This window comes from Pongo pygmaeus, chromosome 2 (assembly GCF_028885625.2).
Source record: "Pongo pygmaeus isolate AG05252 chromosome 2, NHGRI_mPonPyg2-v2.0_pri, whole genome shotgun sequence".
Classification (NCBI taxonomy): domain Eukaryota; kingdom Metazoa; phylum Chordata; class Mammalia; order Primates; family Hominidae; genus Pongo; species Pongo pygmaeus.
This window is the reverse complement of record NC_085930.1, coordinates 194,285,933-194,307,369: the sequence shown is the minus strand read 5'-3', so window position 1 is coordinate 194,307,369 and position 21,437 is coordinate 194,285,933. Positions and strand designations below refer to the sequence as shown.

The 21,437-nt window shown below is 41.9% G+C and overlaps 1 protein-coding gene across 1 annotated transcript in view; it reads left to right on the top strand.

Annotated features, from left to right (window-relative positions):
• Positions 1–20,466, top strand: part of C2H3orf70 (chromosome 2 C3orf70 homolog) — an 82,890-nt gene extending 62,424 nt beyond the window's left edge. The window contains exon 2 of the mRNA XM_054481042.2: positions 13,558–20,466. Coding sequence (XP_054337017.1) covers positions 13,558–14,114 — 557 coding nt within the window. The 3' untranslated portion in view covers positions 14,115–20,466. The remainder of the gene's footprint in view (positions 1–13,557) is intronic.
• Positions 20,467–21,437: the final 971 nt, after the last annotated feature.

Here is a 21,437-nt window from a genome sequence, read left to right as displayed (position 1 = left end):
ACTGGTACCAAAACAGAGATATAGATCAATGGAACAGAACAGAGCCGTCAGAAATAATGCCACATATCTACAAGTATCTGATCTTTGACAAACCTGACAAAAACAAGAAATGGGGAAAGGATTCCCTATTTAATAAATGGTGCTGGGAAAACTGGCTAGCCATATGTAGAAAGCTGAAACTGGATCCCTTCCTTACACCCTATACAAAAATCAATTCAAGATGGATTAAAGACTTAAATGTTAGACCTAAAACCATAAAAACCCTAGAAGAAAACCTAGGCATTACCATTCAGGACATAGGCATGGGCAAGGACTTCATGTCTAAAACACCAAAAGCAATGGCAACAAAAGCCAAAATTGACAAATGGGATCTAATTAAACTCAAGAGCTTCTGCACAGCAAAAGAAACTACCATCAGAGTGAACAGGCAACCTACAAAATGGGAGAAAATTTTCGCAACCTACTCATCTGACAAAGGGCTAATATCCAGAATCTACAATGAACTCCAACAAATTTACAAGAAAAAAACAAACAACCCCATCAAAAAGTGGGCGAAGGACATGAACAGACACTTCTCAAAAGAAGACATTTATGCAGCCAAAAAACACATGAAAAAATGCTCACCGTCACTGGCCATCAGAGAAATGCAAATCAAAACCACAATGAGATACCATCTCACACCAGTTAGAATGGCAATCATTAAAAAGTCAGGAAACAACAGGTGCTGGAGAGGATGTGGAGAAATAGGAACACTTTTACACTGTTGGTGGGACTGTAAACTAGTTCAACCCTTGTGGAAGTCAGTGTGGCGATTCCTCAGGGATCTAGAAGTAGAAATTCCATTCGACCCAGCCATTCCATTACTGGGTATATACCCAAAGGACTATAAATCATGCTGCTATAAAGACACATGCACACGTATGTTTATTGCCGCATTATTCACAATAGCAAAGACTTGGAACCAACCCAAATGTCCAACAATGATAGACTGGATTAAGAAAATGTGGCACATATACACCATGGAATACTATGCAGCCATAAAAAATGATGAGTTCACGTCCTTTGTAGGGACATGGATGAAATTGGAAATCATCATTCTCAGTAAACTATCGCAAGAACAAAAAACCAAACACCGCATATTCTCACTCATAGGTGGGAATTGAACAATGAGAACACATGGACACAGGAAGGGGAACATCACACTCTGGGGACTGTTGTGGGGTGGGGGGAGGGGGGAGGGATAGCATTGGGAGATATACCTAATGCTAGATGACGGGTTGGTGGGTGCAGCGCACCAGCATGGCACATGTATACATATGTAACTTACCTGCACATTGCGCACATGTACCATAAAACCTAAAGTATAATAATAATAATAATAATAATAAAAAGAAAAAAAAAAAAAAAAAAAAAAAAGGTTTCAGAATGCTATATTGGCTTGTTTTATATTGAAAATGAGGTTCTTGAATAATATACAGACACATTCCCCTACAAAAGTTTTAACTAAGTTAATCTTTTAAAAAATCAGTAAACATGTTGAGTCTCTCTGAGTTCCTGTGCTAAGCACAGATGCTTCAAGATCTTATTTTTCTTAAATCAGGTTGACTTGTTAGCACCCTTTTCTGGCAATTTTCTGAACTTTTTCATCCCCTTATCAATAAATAAATGTGACAGATGTCTTTTACTGGTTCCCTTAGGTTAGTCTGTTAGCAATATCTGTCCATTGACTTAATGGCTGCTAATAACTTGTTTGGTGTCTGTAGAACTCTACAGCTGTGTGCTAGAGCAATGGCAGAAAACTACACGAGAATCATCATGTTCCAGGCTCTACTTTGCTGCCCCTCCCCCGATAGGGATTTCATTGTTCTCAAAATGGATTTTTTCAGACTGCAATTTTAGAAATCTGTTGTTCAGTCTAGTAACTCAACCCACGCACTAGTGATTTTTGCAGAGAAGGACAGGAGGCTGAGATGGTCTCATAAAATGTCCATAAGGTCAAGCCTTGTTATTAAAATATCAAAGATAATAATGGTAATGAAAATGAAAGACATTAAGAACCATCTTTAGATTTGAAAAGCAGTGGTACCCATGCAGTTTTTCTCATCTTGTAACAACAGTAGCTTCTGCAGTCAGCCACTCCCCTATTTATGCCTCTTTCCCCACATCACACTTCTCTGCACTGTTTTCCTACACTGCAGAGTGCAGACACTTAATACAGACTGGCTGAGTGTGTGTGTGCCCTGTCAGCAGCCGTCCTTTTTCTGAGCATATGGTTTTCATGCTTCATCTTACCTCCAGTGACCTCTCCTTGTGAGAAGGCTCCCTCAGCTCTCTTTTCTAACCAATAACCGTATTCGGCTAGCTCTGCAGAATAGCTCCAGGTGGATAAGTATGACTTTCCAACTTACACGGAAACAGGCAGACATATTCGCTATATGAAACCCTTATTTGCCCACCTAATAGGAACTGGAAGCCTAGGAGACTTTTTTTTTTTTTTTTTAAATCTACCAGAAGTTTCTAAACTCTCTGGCCCTAGAAGGAGCCTCTCTCAACTGGTATTAGCTGTGTCTACAGGTTCAAGGGCTCCATCGTGCTGGTTTATTCAGCAGAATAGCTCTTACTGTATCCCATCTCCATTGGCAAGGGAAAGGTTTTGCTCTTACCACATTATAGTGGGCTCTTCATATCCACCGACTCTGCATCCGTGGATTCAACCAATCATGAATTAAAAATACCTGGGAAAAGAACTAAGAAATAACAATACAACAATAAAAAATACAAATAGGCTGGGTGCAGCGGCTCATGCCTGTAATCACAGCACTTTGGGAGGACAAGGTGGGCAGATCACTTGAGGTCAGGATTTTGAGACCAGCCTGGCCAACCTGGTGAAACTCAGTCTCTATAAAAATATAAAAACTAGCCAGATGTTGTGGCTCATGCCTGTAATCCCAGCTACTCGGGAGGCTGAGGTGGGAGAATCCCTTGAACCCAGGAGGCGGAGGTTGCAGTGAGCCCAGATCATGCCATTGCACTCCAGCCTGGGTAACAAAGTGACTCCATCTCAAAAAAAAACAAAACAAAACAAAAACAACCCAGGGTATAACTCATTACAAACCATTTACTTTGTATTAGGTACTATAATCTAGAGAGGATTTAAAATATACAGAAGGATGTGCATAGGTTATATGCAAAATACTATGCCATTTATAAGAGACTTGAGTATCTGGATTTTGATTTCTGTGCGAGTGGGGTGGTCCTTAAACCAATCCCCTGAGGATCCTGAGGGATGACTGTATCTAGGGGGATGACTGTATCTAGGTAAAGAGACTGGTCTCAGGTCATAGGAGAGCTCCATTCAGGCCGGTCACCTCATCATCCCTCAGGCATCCCATACATCCCCCCTACCCCCCTCTATTATTGTTGCACAAGGCATATCACTTTACTTTCTTTTGTTCAGGTCCTAGCTCTTTTTAAATTTACATTCCATGTTTTCTGTGGAGCCTTTTCTAGCCCTTCCAGCCCTCGCTTTTCTCTAACTTCTACACCATGTATCATCTATACCCACAGCTTAATACTTATATTTCCTCTTGTGGTGTCCATGGATGTTTATGTGACCCAAACTGGATTGTAAGGGGGATGCATTCTACACTTCTCTTTCCCCTTAGTTGTTCACTGGTGGTTGCTTGTTAAAATACACAAGAATTTGTTGCATATCTCTGTCCCTTAAACCAGATTTGGCTTCAGGTAGGACTAAATGTGGTTAAAAAGTATAGAGCCTTCATTATCTCTGATTTTCAGGTTGGCTGTTGTGAATTTGTAAGTATGGCAAACAGCTTCTCTATTTTAGGTTTATGGCACTTACAGAAATGTTATTTTTAAGGCTTGTCTCAGGGTTAAGCTGCCCATACTTGAGGGTGTCAGAGTGTGGCCTGGAGCAGTGTAGCTTATGGAAGTCTGCTGGTAAAGGGCTCCTGCCCTGTACAGGTTGTTTTGGTGGTACTTTGTTCCACCACCTCCATTCTCTTTTACTTGACTGAAATCCAGATATCAGCATGATACTGGGAGGGGGTTGGTGGCTTGATTGCTGAAGTCAGTTTAGTGCTTTGGGAAATCTGAAACACTGCAGATCCCAGGCATTTCAGATAAGGGATACTCAACCGGCACTATACATTGTCCCTTTTTTTTTTTTTTTTTTTGAGATGGAGTCTCACTTTGTCGCCAGGCTGGAGTAGTGCAGTAGCACGATCTTGGCTCACTGCAACCTCCACCTTATGGGTTCAAGGGATTATCCTGTCTCAGCGGATTACAGGCGTGCGCCACCGCAACCAGCTAATTTTTGTATTTTTAGTAGAGACGGGGTTTCACCATGTTGGCCAGGATGGTCTCGATCTCCTGACCCGCCCACCTAGGCCTCCCAACGTGCTGGGATTACAGGCGTGAGCCACCATGCCTGGCCCCAAATATATAATTTCTAATCACTGACTTTCTTATCACTTTTTGCCTATCACTTTTATTGGTTTTAATCATTTATATCTTTTCATGTGAGATTTGAAGTATGCATACTCTCCTAGAGTGTAAGCTCCATGAGGACAGGGTTGTCTGTTTTGCCTGCTGTTTTTACCCCATGAACCTAGCTCAGTGCCTGGCACATAATTGAGGCTCAATAAATATTAGTTTGAAAAACAGAGTGAAAGCAGACTCTAGGGTTTGGGGGTAGGTGAGGTAGGGTGGCAGAGATCTGGACAGAGAGAAGTTTATGGAAGCAACTGAAACAGGAAGCTGGGTACCAGAAACTCAGGAATAGAAGGGCCCTGGGCTTGGCAAGGATGGCCAAATGCAGCCGAGAAAAGCTCTAGAGTGGCTTGGAGACACCTCCAGGCAGCCCTTGCCTTCTGTAAGCAGCAAGAATAACAGAATGTTTACAGTGTGCCAGATACTGAGTTACTACTTTGAAAGCATTTTCATGTTTAACCATTCAGCCACCTTCTGAGGTAGATATCATTAATCACTTCTACAAGAGGAAACTGAAAATATGAGAAACAATTCCAAAAATGTCAAACAGGCCAGGCACAGTGGGTCATGCCTGTAACCCCAGCACTTTGGGAGGCCAAGGCCGGTGGATCACCTGAGGTCAGGAGTTCAAGACCAGCCTGGCTAACATAGTGAAACCCTATCTCTACTAAAAATACAAAAAAAAAAAAAAAAAGCTGGGTGTGGTGGCAGGCGCCTGTAATCCCAGCTACTTGAGAGGCTGAGGCAGGAGAATTGCTTGAACCCAGGAGGCAGAAGTTGCAGTGAGCCAAGATCGCACCACTGTACTCCAACCTGGACAACAGAGCAAGACTCTGCCTCAAAAAAAAAAAAAAAAAAAAAAAAAAAAGTCGTCTTTAAGCTCTAAGTAGCAGAGCTGGGATTCATATCCAGGTGTGTCTGACTCTACAGTCTTTGTCCTAACCCTCCCTGGGCTCTGCCACCTTCACAAGATGTGTCTCCTCCTCTTCTAAGCCATGTGACTTAGAACCTCACGCTTGAAAATCTGTAGCGGCCTCTTAACTCCCATCTCTTCTCTTTCCAGTCCATCAGCACACATTTACCAGACCACATTCTCTACATCCCTCCTTTTGTCATTACTTGCTTCCTCAGTCATTTGTAGCCATTCACCATTGCTACCCAAATCTGAACCCCTTGGCTTAGCATTCCAAGCCCCATCCAGCCTCAGTCTTCCTCAGAAACTTTATCCTCCTTTGCCCTTTTGATCGACTGTCTAACCCCAAATGCCAAGCTGATACATTGGAGCCATTCTGCTTGTTACAATACCAGTCTCTGTCTTTTAATACCCATATAAAATCCTTCAATGAAACTTGGAATCCTGCTCCACTGCCTGGTGAACACCCTTGCATATATGCCTATAGTCTTATTCAACTCTTGTTTTACTTATCTTCTATATTTATCTGAAAGCTCCTGGAAGCATGACTACATACTCTACTTCATTTTATTTCCCCACAGCATCTGACTTAGTGGCATAAACATGGTAGATATGCAATAAGGATTTGCTGAGTAAATAAGCCATGCGTCTGGTGGTCTGTCTCACTAGATTTGCTTTACAATATGTTCCGCCACACTAAAGAAGTTATACATGCAATTTTAAAATGAAGAAACTAGGATCTTGCATATATTTCTGATTGAGAATTTCAACTTGTTGGGAAATATGCAAACTTTAGTGTCCTCACAGCTCAAAGTACAAAAATATTGGTGTATTGACTGCCAGTGGGGCAGAATGAAGGGCCAGGCCACAAAAAATATTGGTTATAATAAATACTAAGTTCATTTGCTTTTGGTTTGTGATATGCTATTCAGTGAAAAATGCACCTTCCAGAAATTTCTAAATTAGAATATTTAACATTACTTTCAAAATAATGAATGCCCTTGGGAATAAACATAATTGTTATTCAAAATATAAAGTCAAAGAACTGAACTGTGCATGCAGTTTACCTTAAGCCACTCATTTTTTTCAGTAGATTTACCTTTCTAATTATATTTTGCTCGCACAAATATTTAAATTACTTTGCATTCCCTGGGAGCAGTATACTTGTGTCAAGAAGGACACACATTTAACAACCATAAAACTATCTGCAAAAGCAAAAAGCTCATTTTCCCCCCAAAGGATCTTTTTTAAGAATTAAAGCGTACAACTGATCAAATAGTTGAGCAAGGTACACACAGTAGCTTAGCAGGGCTTATACATTTATTTTATTTTCTATATTTGTTTGGGTTTTTCTTTTTCATTCCCTTTGTGCTCTACAACCAAGAGAAAGAAACATCTTCAAGGAACTATATCTGTTATGTAATTATACAGTGCTGCAAATTGCAATGTTAGCTAAGTTAAGGGCAGAGAATGACAGGGTAACTAACAGAGCATGATCTAAACCTTATTAAGTAATGGGTATCTTCCTAAAGAAATAACACAGGGTGTCTCAAGGCCCGAGTCTAAGAATTGACTGCTATCTTGTTATAAGAGTTTGAGAATGTAATAACTCGTTTCTTTTTTCAACCAAAGAGCTAGGATGAGAATATAAATCTTTAAAAGAGCTAGGATGAGAATATAAATCTTTAAAAGAGCTAGGATGAGAATATAAATCTTTAGTGTTTCATTGAGGCATTGTGGAAAGGCATATTATTGCCAAACACCAAAGAAGGAAAACATCATAAATATTATGAATCAAAACTTTAATCGTGGAAGTTACTTGTGGTTTGATTGGCCTTTGAAAAACAGCTGACAGTATTGATTCATGTACCTCCACCCTCAAAAGATTTTATTTTTCTGGTCACAGTTGGTTTTTGTGTTAGTCATGTTGTATGATCACTTTCATTATTCAGAAAGTGATTTCAGCTCCCTTTAAAAAGACTAAAGATAAATTAGTGGGTTTGTGATATTTTTATATTATTTTTAAAATGGGTACTGGATACTATAATAAGGTATTGTCTTCACTTTCCTATGGATGAGCTCTGAGAGTGATTTGAATGAGTCATTAGCAAACTAAGATTCCACTTCACAGGAGTATTTTGACAACAAGCTGAAAAATGTGTGTAAGTTCTTAAAAGGAACTAGGGCTCCTTGGAGAAATGGCTGATTCCCAGACTGGCGCAGGAAAAATACAAATAAACGAGTAATATCTTCTAGTGCCAGAAAGTAAAGAAGTCTTCAGTCAAGGATGGGAATAGTTGAAAGGACACAGGTCCCAAGAGCTAAATCTGGAACAATATAAGTAAAAAAATGAATGATAGTAACAGGTAGCAATACACAGAATAAATATCTGTGAGTCCGTGCTTATATAAATAATTGAATAAATAAATAAATAATAAATAAATGAGGGAGAAGGAACAGCTTTTGGTGCTTACTTATGTCAACCAAGAAAAAAAACAAAAAAGTATCTCCAAATATGTTGAATTTATTTGGGAATTATAACGCAAGTTGGCCTCAGTTTATCAGTGGAGATGCCGTTACTGGGCAGGTGTTCTTTCGAGGGCATCTTATCTGAATTGCTGCAGTCCTAAAGAAAGAATCTCTTAGAGTTATTTTAGAAAGTCCTTGAGACAAGTCTTTATCTCAGACAGAGCACAAACCTTCCCCTCTTCAGGCTCTGCTGGCTTTAGTTTGTTTGGGTCTGACAAGATGTGATTTCATCCCAGTATCTTCAATTTCACACAGAGAATTCCAATTAATAAATGTAGAAGGAATGATGCAAATAGAAAATCTGAAGAATCATGGTGTGTGGTTTAAAAAAATCAGTTTGGCAAACACCACAGTAATATTTGTTGCAGACAAGAGCCACCTATCCATACTAAAATTGGTGAAAGTATGGTGAGAAACAGGATATTTGCACAGTCCTAAAATATCTTACAAAGAGAAAAATAGTAACTTTACAATGGAGAAACCTAGACAGGCACCACAAAGTTAATAAACATCACCTGTAATGAAATGTATCAACAGCATGTACCTCCTGATACAATACACCAAAAAGGGTATGTCATCACATTTATGGTGATTATTTCCCTGTTTAGATTATACATTTTGAAAAAAAATCATAGATTTATATAAAATTTTAAGAAATACAGAACTCTCATGTGCCCTTTGCCTAGTTCCCCCCAATGGCAATTAAGTTGCAAAACAGTAGTACAGTATCACAACCAAGGTGTTGACATGAACACAGGCAAGATACAGAACATTTCCATCACTGTAAAGATCCCTCAGTCTTACTCTTATGTAGCCACACCCCTTTTTAAGAAAATTGGGTTGCTTTCTCATTATGGAGTGGCAAGAATTCTTTAAATATTCCAGATCATATGGGCTTTTTCCCTGTAGTCTGTTAATACAGTGAATTATACTAATTTAAAAGTATAGCCGGGCACAGTGGCTCACCCCTGTAATCCCAGCACTTTGGGAGGCTGAGGTGGGTGGATCACCTGAGGTCGGGAGTTTGAGACCAGCCTGACTAACATGAAGAAACCCCGTCCCTACTAAAATACAAAATTAGCCGGGCATGGTGGTGCATGCCTGTAATCCCAGCTACTCGGGAGGCTGAGGCAGGAGAATCGCATGAACCCAGGAGGCGGAGGTTGTGGTGAGCCGAGATCGTGCTGTTGCCCTCCAGCCTGGGCAGCAGAGCATCTCCAAAAAAAAAAAAAAAAAAAAAGTATAAAACTATTTAAAATATATAATAATAAAGTCAAAGAACTGAACTATGCATGCAGTTTACCTCGGGCCACTCATTTTCTTGGTAAATTTTGGTAAAATATACATAATTACCATCTTAACCATTTTTAAGTGTACAGTTCAGTGGTGTTAAGTCCATTTATATTGTGCAACCATCACTACCATCCATCTCCACATCTCTTTTTCATCTTGTAAAACTCAAACTCTACCCATTAAACAACTCACCATCCCCCTGTATGCCCAGTCCCTGGCAAACACCACTCTGCTTTCGGTTTCTATGAGTTGACTACTTTAGATACATCAAACAAGTGGAATCAGAGTATTTGTCTTACTGTGACGGGCTTATTTCCCTTAGCATAGTGTCCTCAAGTTCATCTAGATTGGGTCAGGATTTCCTTCCTTTTAAAGGCTAATAATATTTTACGTGTATATGACCTCTTGTTTATCTGTTCATCCATCATGGACACTTGTGTTGCTTCCAGCTTTTGGATGTTGCGAACGATGCTGCTGTGAACATGGATATTCAAATATCCCTGAGATTCTGCTTTCCATTCTTTTGGCTATGTACCCAGAAGTGGAATTGCTGGATCAAACTGATCCTCCTTTTGCTCTCTCTTTTTCTCTAAGCCCTCACTCTGAGTATCTTTTCCTTTTAGAGCTTTAGGTTTTAAAAGTTCTCATCCATTTATTCTTTAACACAGTAAACCCTTAATTAAGATTGTTCAGGGAATATAGCGGTTATTGAATTTCTTGGCTAAATTGCCAGAAACCCGTTTCAATCTTTGCTGTTGAAGAAGTGTGTGCATTTTATTCTCGTAGTAAACATAATTGAATCTCTCTGATAATTCAGGATCTTGCAGTGCCTCAGAGCTATGTGAACATGGATTCTCGGCCTAGGATACCCCAGGGATATAAGTTATCAAAGATTGGAGCAAAGCACTAACCCTTCACAGCCCTACAAAACTAAATCTTTGAGTTTAATTATTTCTGTGTTTATAAACAATATAGTATTATGTAATGATTGATATTTCAAAGGTGGTTACTAAAGGTTGTTTTTTATGTGGCCATCTTTACTATTTTCCTCCTCTCTTTCTTTGCGTTCCCATATCACCAGATAATAGGCTCTCACCCTCGCTCTGAGTAAACACATTTAATAGACGTACCTTGTAGAAAGAAGTGGAATCTGGTTCACATGTTCCTCACCCAGCTGCATTTCTCTTTTACTACATGTCCTGGTCAGTTTGGGCTGCTATAATAAAATACCATAGACTGGGTGGCTTAAACAACAAACGTGTATTTCTCACAGTCTAGAAGCTGAGAATTCTAAGAGTGAGGCAGAGTCAGTGTCTGATGAGGATGCTTATCCTGGTTTGCAGATGCTGTATCCTCACATAGAGGAGAGAGAAGGGGATCTGGTCTCTTCCTCTTCTCATAGGGCACTAAACCAATGATTAGAGCCTCCACCTTCTAAACCTAAGTACTCCTCAAAGGCCTCACCCCCAAATACCATCCCATTGGGGATTAGGGTTTCAACATGAATTTCGTGGGGATACAAACATTCAGTCCACAGCACTACACTTCAAGAAAGAAAAACAGCTTTGGATGAGAGGGGACCAGAGAAAGAGTAGAAGAACCAAGAGGAAAGAAAGCAAATTATGAAGAAGCATAAAGGAGGGGAAGGAAAAAGAGATGGAGTGAGGGAAGTCCCAAAGCCAGGCTTCACCTTTTCCCTCTATCTTTGGACAAATAAAGCCTTGTTCCCCCTGGATCTGAGGATGGTTCTGGAAGGCATGAATCAACTACGAGGATCCTCCTATGGCTGTGACAAGTGGATAACTAAACCACAGGTTACTTAGGGCAGGATGAACCTAATCAGCATATACAACAAGCACATCTTGACTGCCTGCCTTCCACAGCCTCCTGAGCTCAGTAACTACCAGCCAAGAATGGAAAAGACGAAACCTTCATTCCACGTTTTATTTACCACTCTGTGGACAGAAGAGTAGTTCCCCAGGTTCTCTAAGTCCGTTCTCTATCCTGTGCCCAAACATACATTGCTCTAATCCTGGGGCTGGAGGATCTGGAGGGAGGTGTAAAGGTCAGCCTTCTTTAGCCCTTCAGCCAATAGTGTCCACAGTGCTTAGGGGCACAGGTCCTACCATACCACCTCTTAGATCTGACCTGATTTTAACTCTGCCTGACAAGTAGTAATTACCTTTTAAAAAGCTGGAGAAATGAAGACGCCTGGTATATTTTAAACATAGTTCCCCCAGGCAGGTGTGACTGGGTTCTTGTCAGTGCGTTTTTATCAGACCATGGGGTTTGCATGAGGTATGTCCAGGCTTGGAAGCACCCTGGGAACCCAGAGGCTTAACGACTTTAAATGTACTTTTTTCATATGGTACCCCAGGATGAAAATGAAGGTCTTTTTAGAGTAATTTGGTTTATAAAGAAATTGTGGTACCTGAGTGGCTTTTTTGTACAGGAGTCAAAAACAAAAATATAAGCAGGCTTGATTGATCTTAAGAGATTACTGATGTTGTATGATTTGTGGCCTCTTTACTACTTCATTTCTAATCTGAAATTGCTACTCTCCTGTGGCATCATTAACATTATAAAACCTAAGCTAGTTTTCCTTACAAATGTGATTCCTGTCCTAGGATTTCCAGTCTGACAAAGAAATAAACAGGAGCAAGTGCCATACACGAGTGATTCACCTGCAAAAAGATGCTCATGAAGATACCGTAAATCACTGGTTCCCAACCAGGGTGATTTCACCTGTCAGGGAATTTGTCTCATTTGGGGAGGAGCTGCTACTGGCATCTAGTGGGGAGAGGCCGAGGATGCTGCTAAACACCCTACACTGCCTAGGATAGCACCGCTCCCCACCACAATGAAGAATTATCTGGTCCAAAATGCAGGTGGTGCTAAGGTTAAAAGTCCTGTCAACAATGTGCAGAAGATACAACATGAACCGATAAATTGGCTAATTAGGAAAAATTCAAAATGATGCCCACAATTGTGGCTACTTGTCTCTGGGATTTTTAGGCCCCCCCATCCCTGCTCTAGCTTTTTGTTTTGAAACCACTTTAGACTTACAGACGGGATATTTTCAACCCTATTTCCTTAGCATGTGGGAGGCTTTGCTAGATGTTGAATGAAAAATGGGATGAGGAAAGGGACACATTAGGACCAAATCCATTTAGGTTTTACTTCCATGTCAACTATGTGGGAAACAGTTGAGGGCTCAGAGCAGAGAGGAGGGCTTGGAGATAAGCTTGTGGGCTTCCTAGAAACATCCAGCAGGGTGTCCTCTGCATCCGTCTGTGCGTTTGCCCTTTGCTTCTGCTTAGCTTAGGTTGCTTAGGGCCAGTGGAATTGGTGTCGGGGAGGGGTGTGGGGAGACACCTCCTGATTAGGCCACTGATGAGCTTTGGTCCTCAGAGAAATCATTTCCCACCCTAAACCTTACCCCAGTCATTGAGGGTGGCCGGGACAATCCAGTGGGCCACTACCTATTAAATAAATATATAGGTGTATGTATATTATAATTAGAACAGACACCTGGAAAGTGAAAATCTCCCATAATTCTGATAAACTTATACACATTTAAAAACTAGAAGAATATATACATTAACACAAACATATTATTAGAGATAAACATGGAATTACAATTTTACAATACATTATACTGTTTTACAACTTGTATTTTTTTGAGACAGGGTCTCACTCTGTTGCCCAGGCTGGAGTGCAGTAGCACAATCTCGGCTCACTGCAACCTCCGCTTCCTGGGATCAAGGGATTCTCGTGCCTCAGCCTCCCGAGTAACTGGGATTACAGGCGTGTGCCACCATGCCCAGCTAAGTTTTGTGTTTTTAGTAGAGACAGGGTTTTGCCACGTTGGCCAGGCTAGTCTGGAACTCCTGACCTAAAGTGATCTGCACATTACAGGCGTGAACCACTGTGCCCAGCTGTACAACTTGTATTTTTTACCATGCTATATTGTGGACCTTTTTTGTTCTAGTATAATGAGTAAATTACTTAAAGTTGTCTGTAAAATAAGGATTATAGTATCTATCCACCTACTTCAGAGATATCAGAAAGACACAAATATAAATTGAGATTTAGAAAGTAGATTGAGTCTTTTAGATGAAAATTATTATATACCATGCTGACTTTTTAATTGACTATACCAGTGTTGAATGATTTTATTACTAGTTTCTTTTGAGGTATTATACTGAAATATTTTTTAAAGACATTGAGTCCTCAGAAACCATTATGGCTGTGTTAATATAGTTTGTGTAATACTCATAGATTTCAAGTGTCTTTTTGTGTCTTCACAGGCAAATACATGTATCAGCCTATGACCCCTGTGGAACAGCTTCCAAGCACTGAGATTCCTGCCAGGCCTCGGGAACCCACAAACACCATTCAGATCTCAGTCTCTCTCACTGAACACTTTCTGAAATTTGCATCTGTCTTCCAGCCTCCCCTTCCCCCTGACTCACCAAGGTACTGTATGATTTCAGACCTCTTTATTGACAACTATCAGGTTAAATGTATTAATGGGAAGATGTGTTATGTGCAGAAGCAGCCGGCGCCACATTCCCACAGAATGAGCCCTGAGGAGGTCTCTGCACACGATGCCTTAATTTCAAAAGAGAGCAATACACCAAAAATAGATCACTGCTCTTCTCCCTCAAGTTCTGAGGACTCTGGGATCAATGCAATCGGGGCTCACTATGTGGAATCGTGTGACGAGGACACAGAAGAAGGAGCAGAACTGAGTTCAGAGGAAGATTACAGTCCAGAGAGCAGCTGGGAACCGGATGAGTGCAACCTTCTCTCCCCCTCGCAGTCTGATCTGGAAGTGATTGAAACGATAGAAACGACCGTGTGAGAGTCCAGACAGGAAGCCGCACCCTCGGACCCACGCCGAGCTTTTGTACCTTTGTCTGGTGGATCCTTTTTTCCAACGCTGTTGATATTTTCTACCCACCCCGCCCCGCTCCAACCAACAACCGTAGCAGTTCAGTGGTATGCTGATTAGCTTCTCTCCGTCTTACAACTAAGACATTCTTTTTATTATAAACGGTTTTCTTTTGTATCTCGACTTACTTTCTATGTAGCATCTGGTGTCATGAATTGTGACTCAGCCTTAATTTCACTGGGAGATTTGAAGGCGGTGAAGTGATGGTCGCAGAGAATCTTGGATCAGATTGAGGAGGTACCGAAAGGGAAGGAGCCAGTGTTTTCTCAGTAGCCAGTCCTTCACAGAGAGACCTTGCCATTCCGTTTGGCATGTTCACAGGCACTCCCGTCCTGTCCTGCTTGTCCTATGCAAGCAGCACTCCCTACTGCGTGTGCACCGGTAGATGCTGTTTCTTCCCTTCCCCTTCTCCCCACACCTGCACTGGGTCTGGATCAGAGCTGCCTCGGCTTACTTCTGGGAGGTCACTGGAGGCCAGCTCAGCCCACGGTTTGTGGCCAGTGTCTGTACAAGGCTCCATGACTGGGGCTGAGCTAAACATTCATTCACATGAGAAGAGATGACCTCATCCGTCTCATGCTCAATACAGCTATAGCTGAGCACCTGTCCCCTGCAGGGTGCTGTGGGGACACAGCATGAATAAGACCTGATTCCCACCCCAAAGGGGCCCACAGTCCTATAGATGACACATTCAACTCATGACACCCAGAAAGCTCTGGGAACCCAGGGGAATGATGAGATTTACTTGGCTGGGGCCAGCTGGGGAAGGTGTTTCAGCATTTGAGCTGGCCTCTTGGTGGGTTCCCAAACATTTCTCTGCTTTTAATTGTTCTTCAAGTCTGGGAAAAACTCTTAGGAAGTTATATAGGTATCACATTTAGGAGGCAGCCACATCTGACATCTTAAGGAAAAAAAAAATAGTGTTAGTTAGCATGGAAATGCTAAAGACAGAGCCCTTTAGGGATTAGGACTGAATCTAATAGGTTTGCTTAATTCTGCTTCATTTGGTTGTATGAAGCATTAGTATGGCTTAAGTGAGGAATGGATTAGAATACAGTATGATGCATGGATTTTGATGCAGGTGCAAAAGCAGTTGAAATAGTTTGCTGCTAAGTCAGGAGAAAATATTCAGTGTAATAGTCATTCACTTTCCCACACTGACTGGCTATTGTATGTGTTCTCTCCCCTTACATGCAGAAAATAGTGACTAATTCTTTCTTATTTAGCTCTCTTCAGAATTCTCCTTTTACTCTCCATTTATACCAGGTATTCTTGTGAGTCAGTTAACTGCTACTTCTCCAAACCTTCTATCCATGAGGCATAGTTTCAAATCCTGGAAATTTTAAGTATGGCCTAATGAGAACATCAGAGTTGGAGACAGAACAATACTTCTATCCTAACTATCCAGAAGTGCTCTCAGGCCATTGTGCTGAGATGCCCTTGTGCCCTGGCACCATTATGGTACATCTCTATGTCACATTAATTTTTTTTTTTTTTGAGATGGAGTTTCCCTCTTGTTGCCCACGCTGGAGTGCAGTGGCATGATCTTGGCTCTCTACAACCTCTGCCTCCTGGGGTCAAGCGATTCTCCTGCCTCAGCCTCCTGATGGGACTACAGGCACGTGCCACCACACCTGGCTAATTTTTTGTATTTTTAGTAGAGATGGGCTTTCACCATGTTAGCCAGGATCGTCTCGATCTGACCTTGTGATCAACCCACGTCGGCCTCCCCAAGTGCTGGGATTACAGGCGTGAGCCACCACGCCCGGCCGGATTTGTGAGAAAAAGTTGTGTTCTTCCCTGAAGCCTCCATTTGGCATCATTCACAAACTACCCAAGGAAGAATCTGCTTTACCAGTTGTATGTATAATTTAAATCATTTACTAGATAGAACTTTTTTTTAGGTTTAGGTGGCCAAGACATCTATACGGTTTAGAAGGCAGAGTATGCATTTTCCTTTGCAAACAGTGTGAGTTAAAACTTTCTATGCTAAATGAGAATGCAGCATAAAGTCTCCACTTACTGAAATTTAAAGATTCAACAGACAAACCAAGAAGGGGGTCAGAAGAGCTCTAGGAACAGGCCCAGGAGAGGGCAGGTGGAGGCAGGTATGAGCATGAGGAGCATCCCCCTGCCCAGGGCGTGGTCCAGGTGGCACAGGGACATCTGATGAGCCCTGTCCGAGGTTCTTGGTGCCTCCCTTGCATGAGTGGCTCACTGAAGGCAGGTGTGGAAGCCAAATGCCTGCAAGCCGTGTGTCAGGCCACAGCAGTGCCGTCATGCGTCACGCACTCAGGTTTGTAACAGCAACACTAGGGCCGTGTCTAGATTTACCCTGTGGGTGAGGCTGTTCTCCAGATGGGTGTATAAAGGGGCTTTCTCCTCTATACCATTTCTGTCAATGTTCTGTACAGGCCCACATTCCAACCCACTAAACCAATGGAGTCAACCAGATTTCTAAAGCCATGGATATACGTGGTCACGGGGCCACATTTCTGCAGCTGGCTCAGTGGCAGGCTTGGGCCCTCTCTCAGTACCATCTAGGACTTCTGTCTAGGTTCCTGTTTTTTTAGACTCCTGAACTGCCATTCTGATTAGACACAATTTTAATGGAATTTTTGGATTTGATAATAGTTGATAATCACCTTATATATTTGCATAATCTCTTTATAATTAAAAACTCACTAAGCTTCACTTACTACTATCTACTATATAGAATTAGAGACATTCCATTGGATTCTAAGTATCAGACACTCCTGGATCTCAAAATGACCTTTTCTAAATAAGCACAAGATTTATTTTTGTCCTAGCACTGTTGATAACACTCTGAAATATGTTATTGAACTGGAATTGTTTCTTTATGCTTGCATTCCAAAACCAACTGAAACAGATTGTAGTTTCACTTTAAATTCTAGGCCTGTTCTATATTATATGAAGGAATTCTCTGTAATGCTGATATTATGTTGCTAATTTGTATACTTATAGGCACTTTAGAAAATGTTTAGACTGCAACATGCACTATAACATTGAACACAGTCATGTGAAGTAGCCTGTGGTTAACACTTGCACACTGACAGATAGGAAAGCTTTATACTTTGGACCCAGTAATATGCTCATTGGAGCAAGGGTTGGGCTGTGTGGATGGATAAACTGCTTTCTTGGGTTTACATGGAAACCTGGTACCACTCCTACTTTTGGAAAGTTGGTATAAAAGCTATTAGGTAGAAGCTTAATTCCACTAAATGTAGAATTTAGTTTTCTTCTCTAACCAAGATTTTAGAAGTTTCAAGTTTCAAATATGCTTATAACTTTTCCAAGAAATGATTATTACAATGCTTTTGTGGTTACAACTGTTTGGTATATTAAAAAGTAAGGGTTTACTATCACATCTAGGTCTTTTTTACTATGTAATTTTTAAGATATGAAATAAGAATCTGAGGACAGCCCCAAAGAACAGTTGCTTTCCTGGGAGGGGAAGACTTGTAATTCAAGGTCATACAAAACAAAATAAAACAAAAACAAAAGCACCAAGAGCAGAACAAAACAACGTAGTTGCTTTTCTGAAATACTTTTTGGATTTGATTCTATCTTGGGAGTGGTGGCCTTTTTTTTTTTTTTTTTGAGACAGAGTCTTGCTCCTTCGCCCAGGCTGAAGTGCAGCGGCACGATCTCGACTCACTGCAGGCTCTGCCTCCCAGGTTCACGCCATTCTCCTGCCTCAGCCTCCCGAGTAGCTGGGACTATAGGCGCCCGCCACCATCATGCCCGGCTAATTTTTTGTATTTTTAGTAGAGACGGGGTTTCACCGTGTTAGCCAGGATGGTCTCGATCTCCTGACCTCGTGATCCGCCTGCCTCGGCCTCCCAAAGTGCTGGGATTACAGGCGTGAGCCACCACGCCCGGCCGGCTTTACTTCTAATCCTCCATTTCTTGGTCTATTTGAACCATCACAAGTATTTTGGGACCAATAACAAACCCCCTTTATGCTAACTTAATTCTTGACTTGGGTAATAGGGTGCACCTGGATAATTTATAAAGCTGTCCATAGATCTAAGTTTAGTGGTACAGATACTACTGGGCAGGAGAAAAAGCACAAGTTAAAATATTTCTACAGTCAGCTCTTAATTATTCCCACACCTTGTTTGCAAAATTTTATTGTCACGTTCTGGCTTTTTTACATGAGGAAAACAAAGTTTTAACAGTTTTCTCTTCTGTCCCCTTCTCCAGAGGAGGTGTGAACCAGAACTGAGGAGGCCAGTTATATTTTAGGCTTTTCAGTAGTACGATTTTGTCCTCTCCCATTGAGGAGGAGGGAAGAAGGGAGAAGCCAGTGGGAGTTCCACACACGTGATCAGTGCTGTAAGTTCCCTGATGTCAGTATCTCTCACATCAACACAGAAAAAGGGCACTTCTCAACATTAATTTTGGAATTATTCACCATTTAAAAATTGTCACTGCTCTTTTTCATTACTGTAGGTAACTGAGAGTTAGCTGTGCTAGGAAAAGGCCATGTTTCAGTTAGTGCTATGAATTCTTTTTTCGATTAAGGTTGAAGCAGTGTTCTCTTAGTAGCCGGAACACTTCTCAAAGCGACTTATCACTAGCGGCTTTAATATTGAGCTTCTATATCGTTGTGTCCACCTCACTTTTAAGGCTGTTCATACCTGGCAATATTCACTTACTGTGCTATTTTTAAAAACTATTTTAAAGTTTTAAGCACAATGTTGACTCTTCTGTAATTTCCTAAAATTATGTTGTTTTCCTACAGACAGCTCAACTTTCCTTGATATGTAACACTTTAGGAAAATACTGCCTTGTAAAATAAACGTGATTTTTTTTTCTTTTATACCAGAACAAATCTGCTGTTTTGGAGTGTAGAGTAATGCCTCCCACCCAACCCCAAAACCAAAACTCACGTTTGCAAAGTGTGAAACATTTATATATCAGGTATTTCCTACGTGCTAGGAAATAGCATATGGCCATTACCCCATTAAACCTTTACAAGACCTCATGAGGTGCAGATAAATTGTACTGTCCGCAGTATCTACTCATAGTCACCACTCATGATAACTCCCAGAACTCTGGCTACATTGGGTTTATAGCAAATAAAACTTGATACCCCCCCCCCCATCACCAAATAGCATTTATTTCACACACAGTTACAGCCTTTCTATTCGTCTTACACGTGCCATGTAGGGCAGTGTTGGCTGCAGTTCTAACTGAAGATGGGGCATCGAGGAGGCTGCTGCCCTGCAGAGCCTGGGGGGTTACTGCTTGGTCACCAAGGTTCGGGGGCCAGACCTCAGCGCGGCAAGTCCATACTCAGAAAAGAACAGCTTCAGGGGTTGGAGTCTATTGAACAACCTTCCTAGGAACTACTAAATAAAGTCATTATCAGTAATAAAATCCTTGTTAATATTAATTATAGTTCAATAGCTACCTTAAGCTTTCTATGCATAATCTCCACAGCAACCCTTTGAAGGAGATGACAGCAGCCCCATTTCACAGATCAGGAAAAGAGCTCAAGAAGTCCACATCTTTGCCCAGTGTGGCACAGCTCGTACATGAGTGGCAGTCAGGATTTGAACCCGGTCACTTTGGCTCTAGAGTCCACACTCTTGGCCCATTGTCTGCATTGCTGCATCCCCCTAACCCAGCAGACACCTTCCCACAGACTAGTGCCTCATCTACCTCAGTGCACCTGGTCCCTACACAGTGGAGGAGAAACACTGACAGGCTTCCCTCTTTGTCCCCTTCTCTGTCCTCCATACAGTGCCCGCCACCCTGCACCCCATACCATGTATCTGCAAATTATCTCTACGCTCTGATGAGGCCATTGCTTCTTCCATGTTTAATCACCTCTTGACTAGCATTCAAGACTAGCTCTGCCTTTCCTAAAGCTAACTGATCTTTTAAAGTGATTCCTGCAGACAGCGCATCTCATCTGTGTGTGCACTCTACTGTTTTAACTCTCTACCCAATTGTATTGCCAAATCCTAGAAGGCATCTCATTGTAGCCTCTTACAAATGCTGACTGCACACACTTTTATTCTGCAATAAACTTTAATTTAGCATCTCGTCCTCATTACAGTTCCATCACTGGGAATTGGTAATGCCCTTAACCCTTACTGTCCCACCCCAGTTCTGTGCTGAATGAAGGGAGTAAGAAGGATCTCGGGACTCAGCCTCCCTGCGGTAGGGTTCAGGGAGGGGCAGTTAGAGGTGGGATGGAATTCTTCAGGAATCAGGGAGATACGGGAAATTGATGGAAATAAAGTAAAAAGGCAAAAGCAAATGTGCCAAGATTAATAGTGTTTTTGTTTTAAATTTCCTACTTTTCTAAAATGAAGATACATTACTTTTACAATTAGAAACAACCCAGTAAGTTATTTTGACGATGTCAAGTCCTAGGACAGTGAGTACACATGGAGCCCGATTTTGCTGGATCTGTGCATGGAAGTGAGTTGAGGCCGTGGCCATACCTGCTCATGCACCTGCTGGAAGAGACTAGCGGCTGGGCTGGGAGTGTGCGTCCTGAAACTAATGGGCCTCCACGGAGGAGTGACCCCTTTCGTGGCTGGAGAGTTCATGGGCCAGGTGGGTTGGAGAAAGGGGTGAAGCTTCATTTCTTCCTGTCTTCCCCAGTCCCCAGCCTGAAGTTGTGTGTGACTCGAGATAGGAGATGAGAAAGCTTGGGATCCGGGGGGACCATCCTGGCCCTGTATGACACCTAGCTGGTCACCTGTTGTCAAACCCCAGTGATTTCTCCCAGGACAAAGATGATGACAAAATATACAGGATCAGCAGAACACCACAATGTCTGAACAGGGACCTGCAGTTTACAAAGCATTTTCCCAGATGGCAGCTTATCTGCTTGACGCATCAACTCTGTGTGGTGGACAGGGCAAGGATATTGGCGAGTTTCTTGCGAAGCAGCCAAGCAGTAACTCTAAAGGTCACACGGCAGGAAGTGGCAAGGTCAGAGCCCCAGAATTCTGATTCCAAAGCCAGCCTTGCTGCTCTACCACTTGTTGAGCCGCTGCAATGAAACCCTGTCCTGCTTTGCAGCCCATTTTCTCTTTGCCCCACAGCTGAAGCCACGAGGGCATCCCTTGCCTCGAGGGAACTACAACTCAGCCCCCAGGTATCGCCCGAGGTTGCCCTTGGTGCCACATCACTCTGTGCGCCAGCCTGGCTTGACCTGGATCTGAGTCTGATCTGGAGAACAGGCGT